This window comes from Pristiophorus japonicus, chromosome 6 (assembly GCF_044704955.1).
Source record: "Pristiophorus japonicus isolate sPriJap1 chromosome 6, sPriJap1.hap1, whole genome shotgun sequence".
Lineage (NCBI taxonomy): Eukaryota > Metazoa > Chordata > Chondrichthyes > Pristiophoridae > Pristiophorus > Pristiophorus japonicus.
This window is the reverse complement of record NC_091982.1, coordinates 160,135,038-160,149,905: the sequence shown is the minus strand read 5'-3', so window position 1 is coordinate 160,149,905 and position 14,868 is coordinate 160,135,038. Positions and strand designations below refer to the sequence as shown.

The window sequence follows — 14,868 nt, the reverse complement described above, 5'->3', positions numbered from 1 at the left end:
GCACCGCACTTTAGGAAGGATGTGAAGGCTTAGAGTGGGTGCAGAAAAGATTTACAAGAATGGTTCCAGGGATGAGGGACACAGTTACATGGATAGACTGGAGAAGCTGTGATTGTTCTCCTTAGAGCAGAGAAGAATGAGAGGAGATTTGATAGAGCAGTTCAAAATCATGAGGGCTCTGGACAGAGTAGATAGAGAGAAACTGTTCCCATTGGCGGAAGGGCCGAGAACCAGAGGACACAGATTTAAGATGATTGGCAGAAGAACCAAAGGCAACATGAAGAAAAACTTTTTTTTACATAGCGAGTGGTTATGATCTGGGTACACTGCCTGAGGGTGGTGGAGGCAGAATCAATTGTGGCTTTCAAAAGGGAATTGGATAAGTATCTGAAGGGAAAAAAATTGCAGGGCTACGGGGAAAGGGTGGGGGAGTGGGACTGGCTAATGTGCTCTTGCACAGAATTGGCACAGGCTCGACGGGCCGAATGGTTACAGCACAGAAGGAGACCATTCTATGGGCCCAAGTTTCCACATGATTCGCGCCTGATTTTTAGGAGCAACTGGTGGAGAACGGACTATCTTAGAAATCGCAATTCTCCACATTTTTTTTTCTGCAGTTCTAGTCAGGTAGAACAGTTCTAGTTTAGAACAGAATTCTTTCTTCAAAAGGGGGCGTGTCCGGCCACTGACGTCTGATTTGAAAGTTTCCACAGTGAAAATGTACTCCAAACTAAAGTAGAATGGAGCCAGTGAAGATTTTTGTAGAACTGAAAAAACCTGTTCTACACATTAAAAAATCAGGCGCAGGTTACAAATTAGGCGTCCAGAACGAGGAGGGGGGGGGAAGGGAACTCATTAAATTCGACAATAAATCCTTATTTATACTTCTACAAATATTATACAAATAAATCCAACCTGAATAAACATTAATAAGCCAAGAAAAGATTAAATAAACCATCTTCCTACCTGTGTGAAAGTGCTTCAGCCAGGGAGAATTCTGCAGCCGTTCGTGCCGCTGAGCGGGAGGGGGAGAGAGAGAGAGAGAGAGAGGGGAGAGAGAGAGAGGGGGGAGGGAGGGAGAGAGGGGGGGAGGGAGAGAGAGGGGAGGGAGGGAGAGAGAGGGGAGGAGGGAGAGAGAGGGGAGGGAGGGAGAGAGAGAGGGGGAGGGAGGGGGGGAGAGAGAGAGAGAGAGGGGAGGGAGGGTCGGGTCGGGGAACAGGAGCGCGGGTCGGCGGGGGGGCGCGCGGGTCGGGGCGGGGGGGGGGGGGGGGGGGCGGGAGCGGGTCTCGGGTCCGGGGGGGGGGGGGGAGAGCGGGTGTCGGGTCGGGTCTGGGGTGGGGGGGAGAGCGGGTGTCGGGTCGGGTCTGATGGGGGGGGGGGGGGGGAGCGGGTGTCGGGTCTGGTCAGCGGGGGGGGGGGAGCGGGTGTCGGGTCGGGTCTGGGGTGGGGGGGAGAGCGGGTGTCGGGTCGGGGCGGGGGGGGGGGGGGGGAGCGGGTCTCGGGTCCGGGGGGGGGGGGGGAGAGCGGGTGTCGGGTCGGGTCTGGGGTGGGGGGGAGAGCGGGTGTCGGGTCGGGTCTGATGGGGGGGGGGGGGGGGGGAGCGGGTGTCGGGTCTGGTCAGCGGGGGGGGGGGAGCGGGTGTCGGGTCGGGTCTGGTCGGTGGGGGGGGGGGGGGGGGGTGGGAGCGGGTGTCGGGTCTGGTCGGCGGGGGCGGGGGGGAGCAGGAGCTGGCCGTGGGAGGAGCCTTCTTCACGCAGTCCCAGTGAGGCCATTCAGCCAGGGCTAGGGGCTGCGTGCTTCGGGCCCCTCCCACACAGTTCGGCGCCTGGAGCTACTGCACTTGCGTGCCGACTGTAGCGCGCATGTGCAGAGGTCCCGGCACTGTTTTCAGCGCAGGGACCTGGCTCCGCCCCCCCCACAGCTCGTGCTGGCTGCGCCGAGAGCCAGAGGACCTGTAAGTAGATGGAGAATACCGAGGATTTTTTTAGGCGCCGTTTTAGGCGCGAAAAACGGGCGCCCAGCTCGGAGGGGCGCCCGTTTTTTTTCTTGTGGAAACTTGGGCCCTATGATTCTGAAGTAGGGATGGAAGTTGCAGTTAATGATTGTAGAAGGATTGGGCAGATAATATTGACATGTGTACGTTATTGCACAATGGGTAAAAATGTGTAGCATTCGTACAGAATGGAACTTAAATCAATAGAGAGACTTAGAAAGCCAGTGATGGTAGACTTGTTACTGTACATGTCCAAACAATGTAGAGGAGCAACTAGAAAACTAGTATAGTGCTGGGAGACATAATCAAAGCAGCACTGTATAAATTTACAGAGGTATGTTGAGGCGTTATGATACACTGGACATTTGGAATAAAGAGTGCAATTCTAGTCACCCTTCAAACAACACACAGGTATTGAAGAGGGTGCAGAGAACAAGACTGATCCCACATGTAAAGGGGGTGAGTTATGAAGAAGGATTAAAGAAGTGCAAATTCTATAGTCTCGAGACATAGAATATAAAGGGGGAGAAGTTTTGTTCCAGCTATACAAGCCCTGGTTAAACCACATCTGAAGTACTGTGTACAGTTCAATTCTGGGCACCCCACCTTAGAAAGGATATATTGGCCTTGGAATAAGTGCAGTGCAGATTCACGGAATGTTACCCGTGTTTGATAATAAGATTACATAAACTAGGCTTGTATTCCCTGAATATAGAATGTTAAGAGGTGATTTGATTGAGATTTTTAGGATTTTGAAAGGAATTGATATGGTAGATAGAAACTTTTTCCGCTGGTGGGGGAGTCTAGGACAAAGGGACATAACTTTAAAATCAGGATCAGGCTGTTCAGGACCAAAGTTAGGAAACGCTTCTTCATTTAAAGGATGGTAGAAGTATGGAACTCTCTCCCGCAAAAAACAGTAGATGCTAGCTCAATCAATAATTTTAAATCTGAGATAGCTAAATTTTTGCTCGACAAGGGTATGAAAGGCTATGGAACGAAGGCTAGTAAACGGAGTTAAGATACAAATCAGCCATGATCTCATTGATGGCAGAACAGACTCAAGGGGCTGAATGGCCTACTCCTGTTCCAATGATATAAGATATTAAATGTCTTACAGAAAGTACATCTATAGAATTACTTCTAAATAGATCACAGAATGGGAGAAAATTAATTTGAGTGAGTGAAAAGTAAAAGTAAATATAAAGCAGATCGCAGGAAAAACCACTTTACTTCGAAGAGTAAGAAATGTTTGGAATAATCTCCTAGTTGAGGATAGTAGAGATAGAAACATGAAGGACATTCCAAATGTACCTGGATGTTATGAGGGAATTAAGTAACTTGAGGGATGACCCAACATACTAGAGGAATGGGCTTCAATGGGGGAGTTAGGCTTATAGAGGGCTGGGTTTGAAAGGGAGTGCTAAAGAGAACTAGAGGAATGGACTTTGCTAAGATAGACTGCGGTTTCTGATCATTGTCTGGTGACTACTGCTGATAAGTGCTCGTGTGCCAATGATGGGTTAGGACAGGATCGGACTTGGCTATAGTATTCTATCCTTAATCACCACTCCGGGACCCAACACTATCTAGCCTCACACATGAATAATGGCCCTTTGGGTGAGCCACTAGAAGAAGACCGGCATCTCTGTAAACTTGATCCAGCATGAGAACACAAGTCAGTGCCTTCAGGAGAGGAGGGCGGGGAATCAATGGAAAAGCTGAAAAAATGCACGATCTTAATCTCAAGTTCTGTAGTTTTAGCCAATGACACCTGTTGCTGAGAAATTTACACACACCAAAACCTGTATCTGAGACTTCCAGTTACAGGAATTTATTATCCCAAGCATAAATTACCTTGTTCCGTGTTTTATGTTTTTTCCTGAGTGTTTTACCGAGAAAGCTGCATTTAAGAGTGTCATCTATTGGGGGAGTCGGCCTGTCAGGTATTCGGAAGGGAGGATTTGCAGACGGGAAACTCAAACTAAACATCATGTCAAGATCTGACGGAGTCACTCGATTCCTCAGGATCTGAATATCATCAGCCTTTGAATGTGGAAGGAGAAATGTTTGTCTGTTCTGGTCTGGGAAAAGATTTCAAACATCAATGTGACTGGAAAAACACTGAGACACACACACCCAGATGAAAATGTTCCAGTGGACTGCCTGTGGAAAAAGCTTTAACCAGTTATACAGCCTGAAAAAACATCGCATTATTCACAGCGGGGAGAAACCGTACACGTGTTCTGTGTGTGGACAAGGCTTCAACTGATTATCCAACCTGGAGAAACACAAGGACACCCGCACCATGGAGAAACTGTGGAAATGTGGGGACTGTGGGAGGGGATTCAATTCCCCGTCTGACCTGGAAATTCATCGACGCAGTCACACCGGGGAGAGGCCGTTCGTCTGCTCCACCTGTGGAAAGGGATTCACTAAGTCATACAACCTGCTGACACCAGCGAGTTCACACTGGGGAGAGGCTGTTCAACCGCTCTCAGTGTGTAAAGGGATTCACTTAGTTATCCAACCTGCTGACACACCAGCGAGTTCACACTGAGGAGAGACCGTTCACCTGCTCCATGTGTGGGAAGGGATTCACTCAGTCATCCACCCTTCTAAAGCACCAGCAGGTTCACACCAGAGAGAGCCCACACTGCGATCTGTGGATAGTAGGAGCATGTGTGCACACTAGGTCCGTGCAGCAGAGCTTGGTCTCTAGTTATCTTGGTTAACCCTTGCCACTGGATCAAGACCTAGCTCTGTCAAGCCCATGTGATGGCTGGTGTGCAACGGCCACCCCACGTTAAAAGAATCCGTGCACAGGCATCTTCCACCCATCAATATGTAGTTTGGGACCTGGAATGTCAGGCCCCTCATTGAAACACCTATGAACTCATCCCTTTTTGGTGAGGAAGTGGGTCATCCTCGATACGACGGACTGCCTAATACTATACTATTGGGGGAGATACTAACTACTAAGGAGCAGAGGAGGAAGCACAGTCACGTAAAGGTGAGCCACTAGGCCTTGGGCCCACAGAAGCCGTCACTTTTCCAGCAAAGCCCCATTATAGCTAACCTGCGGGGCTCAAGCTCCGCTCCCTGGTTATTTGCCAGCCACTTGGGTGAGGGAGAGTAACCCAGTATCAGTTAGAGGCAGCCACTCAGGTTCTGAGCGACTCGCCCAGCACTAATTGGAGCCTGCCACTCGTGGTGTTGGACAGTGGCTCTGATACTAGTCTAGACACCTGGGCTGTGGGAGACTATCCCATTACCAGTTATAACCAACTACTTAGGCTGTGGGAGAGTAGCCTCGTGCCAGTTACAGCCAGCTAATTGGAGAGTAGCCCAGTACCAGTGAGAGCCAGCCACCGGGGATGTGGGAGAGAAACCTAATCAGTATCTTCCCTGTTTCGAGGGTCAGTAAACCAGCTTATCCTGAGTTGAACTTCCAAGTCCCCATCCTACAATTTACCAAGACCACCTTATTCGATCTACACAGCATTGCCCACCTCCGCCGTTACTCCCTCTACCACTGGAACCCTTGACTACACTTTTCTTCCCTCCGGGTTCCAATTCTCCAATGTCCTCATTGACGGCCCCCCCAAGCTCCATCTGACATTAACTGAAACTCAGCAAAAACCTTGCCACCTATATTCTGCCTGCACTGACTGATGCTCATTCATGTCTGTCCCTACTGACCTCCACTGAAGTCTCATCCCCAACATACTGAATTAAAAATCTTCACCCATGTTTACACATTTCTACGTAGCTTTGCCCCGCCTGATCTCTACAACCCTCTCCAGCCCTACACCCCAGCTCATTCAACCCAACTTCTGCACCCTCCTCCAGCCTTGCATTCCAGCCCATACACTCTAGTCTTCAGATATTGACTTCTTTTGTATTCCCTCCCCCTCCACTCAGTAACAGTACCTTCACCTGTTTTACGTAAGAAATAGGAGCAGGAGTAGGTCATTAGGCCCCTCGAGCCTGCTCCGCCATTCAGTAAGATCATGGCTGATCTGATCATGAACTCAGCTCCACTTCCCCGCCCGATCCCCATAACCCCTTATCCCTTTATCGTTTAAGAAACTCTCTATTTCTGTCTTAAATTTATTCAATGTCCCACCTTCCACAGCTGTCTGAGGCAGCGAATTCCACAGATTTACAACCCCCTGAGAGAAGAAATTTCTCCTCATCTCTGTTTTAAATGGGCGGCCCCTTATTCTAAGATCATGCCCTCTAGTTCTAGTCTCCCCCATCAGTGGAAACATCCTCTCTGCATCCACCTTGTCAAGCCACCTCATAATCTTAAACGTTTCGATAAGATCACCTCTCATTTTTCTGAATTCCAATGCTCAACCTTTCCTCATAAGTCAACCCCCTCATCTCTGGAATTAACCTAGTGAACCTTCTCTGAACTGCCTCCAAAGCAGGTATATCCTTTCGTAAATATGAAAACCAAAACTGCATGAAGTATTCCAGGTGTGGCCTCACCAATATCCTGTATAGCTGTAGCAAAACTTCCCTGCTTTTATACTCCATTCCCTTTGCAATAAAGGCCAAGATCCCATTGGCCTTCCTGATCACTTGCTGTACCTGCATACTATCCTCTTGTGTTTCATGCACAAATACCCCCAGGTCCCGCTGTACTGCAGCACTTTGCAATCATTCTCCATTTAAATAATAAATTGCTCTTGATTTTTTCTGCCAAAGTGTATGACCTCACACTTTCCAATATTATACTCCGTCTTTCAAATTTTTGCCCACTCACTTAGCCTGTCTATATCTTTTTGCAGATTTTTTTGTGTCCTCCTTACACATTGCTTTTCCTCCCATCTTTGTATCGTCAGCAAACTTGGCTACGTTACACTCAGTCCCTTCTTCTAAGTCGTTATTATAGATTGTAAATAGTTGGGCTCCCAGCACTGATCCCTGCGGCACCTCACTAGTTAATGGTTGCCAACCAGAGAATGAAACATTTATCCCGACTGTCTATTTTCTGTTAGTTAGCCAATCCTCTATCCATGCTAATATATTACCCCCAACCCTGTGAACTTTTATCTTGTGCAGTAACCTTTTATGTGGCACCTTGTCAAATGCCTTCAAGAAGTCCAAATACACCACATCCACTGGTTCCCCTTTATCCACCCTGTTCGTTACATCCTCAAAGCACTCCGGCAAATTTATCAAACATGACTTCCCCATCTGACTGCCTGACTGAATTTTACTTTTCCAAATATCCTGCTATTGCTTCTTTAATAATGGACTCCAACATTTTCCCAACCACAGATGTTAGGCTAAATGGTCTATAGGTTCCTGCTTTTTGTCTGCCTCCTTTTTTAAATAGTAGCATTACATTTGCAGTTTTCCAATCTACTGGGACTTCCCTAGAATCCAGGGAATTTTTGTAAATTACAACCAATGCATCCACAATCCCTGCCGCTACTTCTCTTAAGACCTTAGGATGCAAGCCATCAGGTCCAGGGGATTATCTGCCTTTAGTCCCATTATCTTAGTGAGTACCACCTCCTTAGTGATTGTGATTGTGTTCAGTTCCTCCCCCCTATAGCCCCTTGACTATCCACTGTTGGAATATTGTTAGTGTCTTCTACCGTAAAGACTGATACAAAATATTTGTTCAGAGTTTCTGCCATCTCCATGTTCCCCATTACTAATTTCCCGGTCTTGTGTTCTAAGGGACCAACATTTACTCTAGCCACTCTTTTCCTTTTTATATACCTGTAAAAACTCTTGCTATCTGTTTTTATATTTTGTGTTAGTTTACTTTCATAGTCTATCGTCCCTTTCTTAATCATTTTTTTAGTCATTCTTTGCTGGCTTTTAAAAACTTCCCTCTCTCCCCTCTCTCTATAGCTCTTTCTCGAAAACCCCCTGTCTTGCTCTCACATGCTACTTCAAAAAGTCTCTTCAAAATCTCTCTCTGACCATGTTTTCAGTCACTTCCCCGATTCTTTCATTATTGATTGATGTTTGTTTCTTCTCTGTGAAGAGCTTTGGGTCATTTACTACGTAAAAGATGGTTTATGAGTGCAAGTTATTGCTGACTGTCTCAGAGATTCCTTGATTTCACTGTGATCTCACTGAGCTGCAGGTGGCATGAGAGGTGATGTGTGGCAGTAATGGCACCGCTGCCCAGCAGCCCTTATGTCCTGGTGCAGATTTAAAGTGATTCCAAACTAAAGTGACTGTAACTAAAAAAAGAGTTGGGCCTATTAGAGACCATAAAGATTATTCTCTGTGTGTGGAGGCGGAAGATGTGCGTACGGTTCTGAATGAATACTTTTCATCTGTTTTCACAAAAGAGAGGGACGATGCAGACGTTGCAATCAGGGAGGAGTGTGAAATATAGATGAAATAAACATAGTGAGCGAGTAAGTAATAAGGGGTTTGGCATCTTTGAAAATGGATAAATACCCAGGCCCGGATGAAATGTATCCCAGGCTGTTAAGGGAAGCAAGAGAGGAAATAGCACAGGCTCTTACCATCATTTTCCAATCCTCTCTGGCTACAGGTGTGGTGCCAGAGGACTGGAGGACTGCTACCATTGTTTAAAAGGGAGAAAGGGATAGACTGAATAATTACAGGCCAACCTAACCTCGGTGGCGGGAAAATTATTGGAAAAAATTCTGAGAGTCAGGATAAATTTAGAAAGACATGGATTAATCAAGGACAGTCAGCATGAATTTGTTAAGGGAAGGTCATGTCTGACTAACTTGATTGAATTTTTTGAGGAGGTAACAAGGAGGGTCGAGAGTAGTGCGTTTGATGTAGTCTATATGTATTTTGGCAAGGTTTTTGATAAGGTCCCACATAGCAGACTGGTCATGAAAGTAAAAGCCCATGGGAACCAAGGCAAAGTGGCAAGTTGGATCCAAAATTGGCTCAGAGGCAGGAAGCAAAGAGTAATGGTTGATAGGTGTTTTCGGTGACTGGAAGGTTGATTCCAGTGGGGTTCTGCAGGGCTCAGTATGAGGTTCCTTGCTTTTTGTGGTATATATCAATGATTTAGACTTGAATGTAGGAGGTATGATTATAAAATTGGCCGTGTGGTTGATAATGAAGAAGAAAGCTGTGGACTGCAGGAAGATATCAATCAAATGGTCAGGTGGACAGAACTTTTATTTATATAGCGCCTTTAATGCAGTAACACGTCCCAAGGCACTTCACAGCAGTGTTAACAAGACAAAAAGAATAAACACCGAGGCGCAAAAGAAGAAATTAAGGCAGATGACCAAAAGCTTGGTTAAATAGGTAGGTAGTAAGGAGCAACTTAAAAGAGGAAAGAGCGGTCGAGAGGCGGAGAGGTTTAGGGAGGGAGTTCCAGAGCTTAGGGCCCAAACAGCTGAAGGCACGGTCACCGATGGTTGAGCAGTTATAATCAGGGATGCTCAAGAAGGCAGAATTTGAGGAGCACAGACATCTTAGGGGATTGTGAGGCTAAAAAAGATTAGAGATAGGGAGGGGCAAGGCCATGGAGTGATTTGTAAACAAGGATGAGAATTTTGAAATCGAGGCGTTGTTTAACCGGGTGCCAATGTCGGTCAGAAAGTACAGGGGTGATGGGTGATTGTGACTTGGTGTGAGTTAGGACAGGGGCTGCTGAATTCAAATGGAATTCAGTCCTGAAAAATGTGAGGTAATGCATTTGGGGAGGTCTAACAAGGCAAGGGAATACCCAATAAATGGTAGACACTGAGAAGTACAGACGAACAAAGGGACCTTGGAGTGCATGTCTACAGATCCCTGAAGGTAGCAGTACAGGTAGAAACGGTGGGTAAGAAGGCATATGGAATAGTTGCCGAGGCATAGAATACAAGAGCAGAGAAGTTATGCTTGAACTGTATAAAACACTAGCTAGGCCACAGCTTAGGTCACTACATTGCAGGAAAGATATTATTCCCTTAGAGAGGGTCCAGAGGAGATTTACGAGGATGTTGCCTGGACTGGAGAATTGTAGCTATAAGGAAAGATTGGATAGGCTGGGGTTGTTTTCTTTGGAACAGAGGAAGCTGAGGGGCCTAGATAGGGTGGATAAGAAGGACTTATTTCCCTTAGCAGAGAGGTCAACAACCAGGGGGCATAGATTTAAAGTAATTGGTAGAAGGTTTAGAGGGGATTTGAGGGGAAATGTTTTCACCCAGAGGGTGGTGGGGGTCTGGAACTCACTGCCTGAAAGGGTGGTAGAGGCAAAAACCCTCACCACATTTAAAAAGTACCTGGATATGCACTTGAAGTGCCGTAACCTACAAGGCTACGGACCTAGAGCTGGAAAGTGGGATTCGGCTGGATAGCTCTTTGTTGGCTGGCACGGACACAATGGGCAGAAATGGCCTTCTTCGGTGCCGTCAACTTCTATGATTCTATGATACCATCTTGTCTTGTTTTTTCCCCAAAGGGCCTGAGTTGCAGTCTGGTGATGGAAATGGTCAACAATGGGAAAGCCCTGCACAACGAGACAGAGCTTCTGCTGGCAGGCAAAATGTCACTGGTAAGGAAATAATTAAATGGAAGAAACTGATGGGTTCCAATGGTTTATATATAGAATAATGGAGTGAGTTACAGAATAACTCAAACTGAGGGTTCTAATGGTTTATATATGGAACAAGTTACAGACCGGAATCTAATCCAGGGGTTCTACTTGATCAGCATCTAAAGCAGATCTGGTCATGATCACATTGCTGTTTGTGGGAGCTTGCTGTGCACAAATTGGCTGCCGCGTTTTCCACATTACATCAGTGACTACATTTCAAAAAGTACTTCATTGGCTTTGGGATGTCCGGTGGCCGTGAAAGATGCTATATAAATGCAATTCTTTTTTTTTCAAATGATTTATATATAGAATAGCAGATACCCGGGAGTAAGGTACAGACTAGAATTTAATTAAGGGATTTGGATGGATTACATATAAATCATGTATTATACTGAGTGTTTAAACTGCAGGATGGTTTGAGGGAATTGTGTTTTATTACCTGTTTTAAAACAATGTATTAAAAAATGTTTTAATTTAATTGAGAATTGTCTAATCATAGATGAATTCTGTGATTTAGAAGCTGGAATCAAATCCTGAGAGTATTAAAGTATTTAGTGTGAAATCACCACATGATTCTTGTATTCAGCTGTTGCAGACTGGAACAATGATTAGAACCAATCCTGATTATTTCAGTTAATCTCATTTTTACAATAAATTAGACTCTGACCAGCACATGTCCTTCTATATTGTTGTCCCTTCGTTTGCTAGGTTGCTCCTCTCCAGAGGCAGTGATATTTGCTGGGTCACAGTTCTAAAAGTGCTGCCAGCCCATCAGTACTTCACCCAAATGTCTGCACATCTTTGTGTGATACTAGAAGCCGAGTGTCATTAGGGAGTTCGGCTGTGCAGGAAGTCACAGCTAAGGCTGAAACCGCTCCGCACATGATGTCCATCAATTCATTTTCCAGTGTTGGTGACTGGGCAGCAGTTAGAAGCAGGAACCCTGCCTGATTTTTTTACCCCACTCTCTTCTTCAAGGAACTGAGACCGTTTGTAACATTGCAACCACTTCCTTGAATAAGAAACTTAAGAAATAGGAGCAGAAGTAGGCCATTAGACCCCTCAAGCCTGCTCCGCCATTTAATAAGATCATGGCTGATCTGATCATGGACTCAGTTCCACTTCCCTGCCCGCTCCACATAACCCTTTATTCCCTTATCGTTCAAAAATCTGTCTGTCTCCGCCTTAAATATATTCAATGACCCAGCCTCCACAGCTCTCTGGGGTAGAGAATTCCACAGATTTACAACCCTCTGAGAGAAGAAATTCCTCCTCATCTCTGTTTTAAATGGGCAGCCCCTTATTCTGAGACTATGGCCCCTTGTTTTATTACCCCCTATGAATGCAAATATCCTCTCTGCATCCAACTTGTTGAGCCCTCTCATTATCTTATATGTTTCGATAAGATCACCTCTCATTCTTCTGAACTCCCAACCTACTGAACCTATCTTCATAAGTCAACCCCCGCATCTCCAGAATCAACTTGAACAGCCTTCAATGCAAGTATATCCTTCCTTAAACACGGAGACTGTTAGATCTCTTAATTTCCAATGAAATATGAACTCCGATGGTAGTTTTAACTTTTTAATACTGGCAGAGAGCAACAAACTGCTGGCTGATTGCCAGTTTCTTTGTCTTACTGAGACACATGGTCAAAATGGCTGTACTTTATACCTGGATCAATTTACAGAAAAGAACTCGCCTTCTTTGACCTTATTGGCTCAATTGAAAGTCTTTTAACGTTTTATTGGCTCGCTACCCAAGGTCCGAAAATGTCAAGTTGATTGATGAGTTAATGCAACATGCTGAGCATTACGTAGTAGCTTTGACTTGGGGGTCTGTGAATTTTCAAAGCCTGTCTAAATGAGCCTGTTTGAATACTCTATCAGGGACCAAAACTGCACGCAGTACTCTAGGTGTGGCCTCACCAATACCCTGTACAGTGTAGCAGGACTTCGCTGCTTTTATACTTTATCCCCCTTGCAATAAAGGCCAACATTCCATTTGCCTTCCTGATTACTTGCTGTACGTGCATACTGATGTTTTGTGTTTCATGCACCAGGAACCCCAGGTTCCTTTGTACTGAAGCACTTACAATTTTTCTCCATTTAAATTATAATTTGCTTTTCCATTTTGCCTGTCAAAGTTGATAACCTCTCATTTTCCTACATTATACTCGATCTGCCAAATTTTAGCCCATTCACTTAGCCTGTCTATATCCCTTTGCAGATTTTTTGTGTCCTCCTCACAATTTGCTTTCCCACCCATCTTTGTATCATCAGCAAACTTGGCTACATTACACTCGGTCCCTTCATCCAAATCATTAATATAGATTGTGATTGGGAAAATGTTGGAGTCCATTATTAAAGAAGCAGGAGCAGGACATTTGGAAAAGCAAAATTCGGTCAGGCAGAGTCAGCATGGATTTATGAAGTGGAAGTCATGTTTGATAAATTTGCTGGAGTGCTTTGAGGATGTAACGAACAGGGTGGATAAAGGGGAACCAGTGGATGTGGTGTCTTTGGACTTCCAGAAGGCATTTGACAAGGTGCCAGATAAAAGGTTACTGCACAAGATAAAAGTTCAAGGGGTTGGGGGTAATATATTAGCATGGATAGAGGATCGGCTAACTAACAGAGAACAGAGAGTTGGGATAAATGGTTCATTCTCTGGTTGGCAACCAGTAACTAGTGGGGTGCCGCAGGGATCAGTGCTGGGGCCCCAACTATTTGCAGTCTGTATTAACGACTTGGAAGAAGGGACTGAGTGTAACGTAGCCAAGTTTGCTGATGATACAAAGATGGGAGGAAAAGCAATGTGTGAGGAGGACACAAAAAATCTGCAAAAGGACATAGACAGGCTAAGAGAGTGGGCAAAAATTTGGCAGATGGAGGTATAATGTCGGAAAATGTGAGGTCATACACTTTGGCAGAAAAAAATCAAAGAGCAAGTTATTATTTAAATGGAGAATTATTGCAAAGTGTCGTAGTACAGCAGGACCTGGGGGTACTTGTGCATAAAACACAAAAGGATGGTATGCAGGTACAGTAAGTGATCAGGAAGGCCAAGGGTATCTTGGCTTTTATTGCAAAGGGAATGGAGTATAAAAGCATGGAAGTCTTGCTACAGTTATACAGGGTATTGGTGAGGCCACCCCTGGAATACTGCATGCAGTTTTGGTTTCCATATTTACGAAAGGATATATCTGCTTTGGAGGCAGTTCAGAGAAGATTCACTAGGTTGATTCCAGAGATGCGGGGGTTGACTTATGAGGAAAGGTTGAGTAGGTTGGGCCTCTACTCATTGGAATTCAGAAGAATGAAAGGTGATCTTATCGAAACGTATAAGATTATGAGGGGGCTTGACAAGGTGGATGAAGAGAGGATGCTTCCTCTGATGGAGGAGACTAGAACTAGAGGGCATGATCTTAGAATAAGGGGTCGCCCATTTAAAACAGATGAGGAGAAATTTCTTCTCTCAGAGGGTTGTAAATCTGTGGAATTTACTGCCTCAGAGAGCTATAGAAGCTGGGTCATTGAATATATTTAAGACAGAAATAGTTTCTTAAACGATAAGGGAATAAGGGGTTATGGGGAGCAGGCGGGGAAGTGGAGCTGAGTCCATGATCAGATCAGCCATGATCTTATTGAATGGCAGAGCAGGCTCAAGGGTCCATATGGCCTACTCCTGTTCCTATTTCTTATGTTCGGATGTAAATAGTTGAGGCCCCAGCACCGATCCCTGCGGCACCCCACTGGTTACTGTTTGTCAACTGGAAAAAGATCCATTTATCCTGACTCTCTGTTTTCTGTTAGCTAGCCTATCCTCAATCCATGCTAATATGTTACCCCCAACCCCGTGAACTTTTATCTTGTGCAGTAATCTTTTATATGGCACCTTATCGAATGCTCTTTGGAAATCCAAATACACCACATCCACTGGTTCCCCTTTATCCACTCTGCTCGTTACATCCTCAAAGAACTCCAGCAAATTTGTCAAACATGATTTCCCTTTCATAAAACCATGCTGACTCTGATTGAATCATGCTTTTCCAAATGTCCTGCTACTGGTTCCTTAATAATAGACTCCAGCATTTTCCCAACGACAGATGTAAGGCTAACTGGTCTATAGTTTCCTGCTTTGTGTCTGCCTCCTTTTTTAAATAGGGTTGTTACATTTGCGGTTTTCCAATCCGCTAGGACTTCCGCAGAATCCAGGGAATTTTGGTAGATTACAACCAATGCATCACCATCTCCATAGCCACTTTTTGGACCCTAGGATGCAAGCCATCAGGTCCAGGGGACTTGTCTGCCTTTAGTCC

General features: G+C 45.4%; 1 protein-coding gene across 3 annotated transcripts in view; it reads left to right on the top strand.

Moving 5' to 3' along the window:
* LOC139265841 (diacylglycerol kinase delta) overlaps positions 1 to 14,868 on the top strand; it is a 198,208-nt gene that overhangs the window by 169,146 nt on the left and 14,194 nt on the right. For all 3 annotated transcript variants that reach the window (XM_070883343.1, XM_070883345.1, XM_070883344.1), the window contains exon 26: positions 10,413 to 10,505. In XM_070883343.1, coding sequence (XP_070739444.1) covers positions 10,413 to 10,505 — 93 coding nt within the window. The remainder of the gene's footprint in view (positions 1 to 10,412; positions 10,506 to 14,868) is intronic.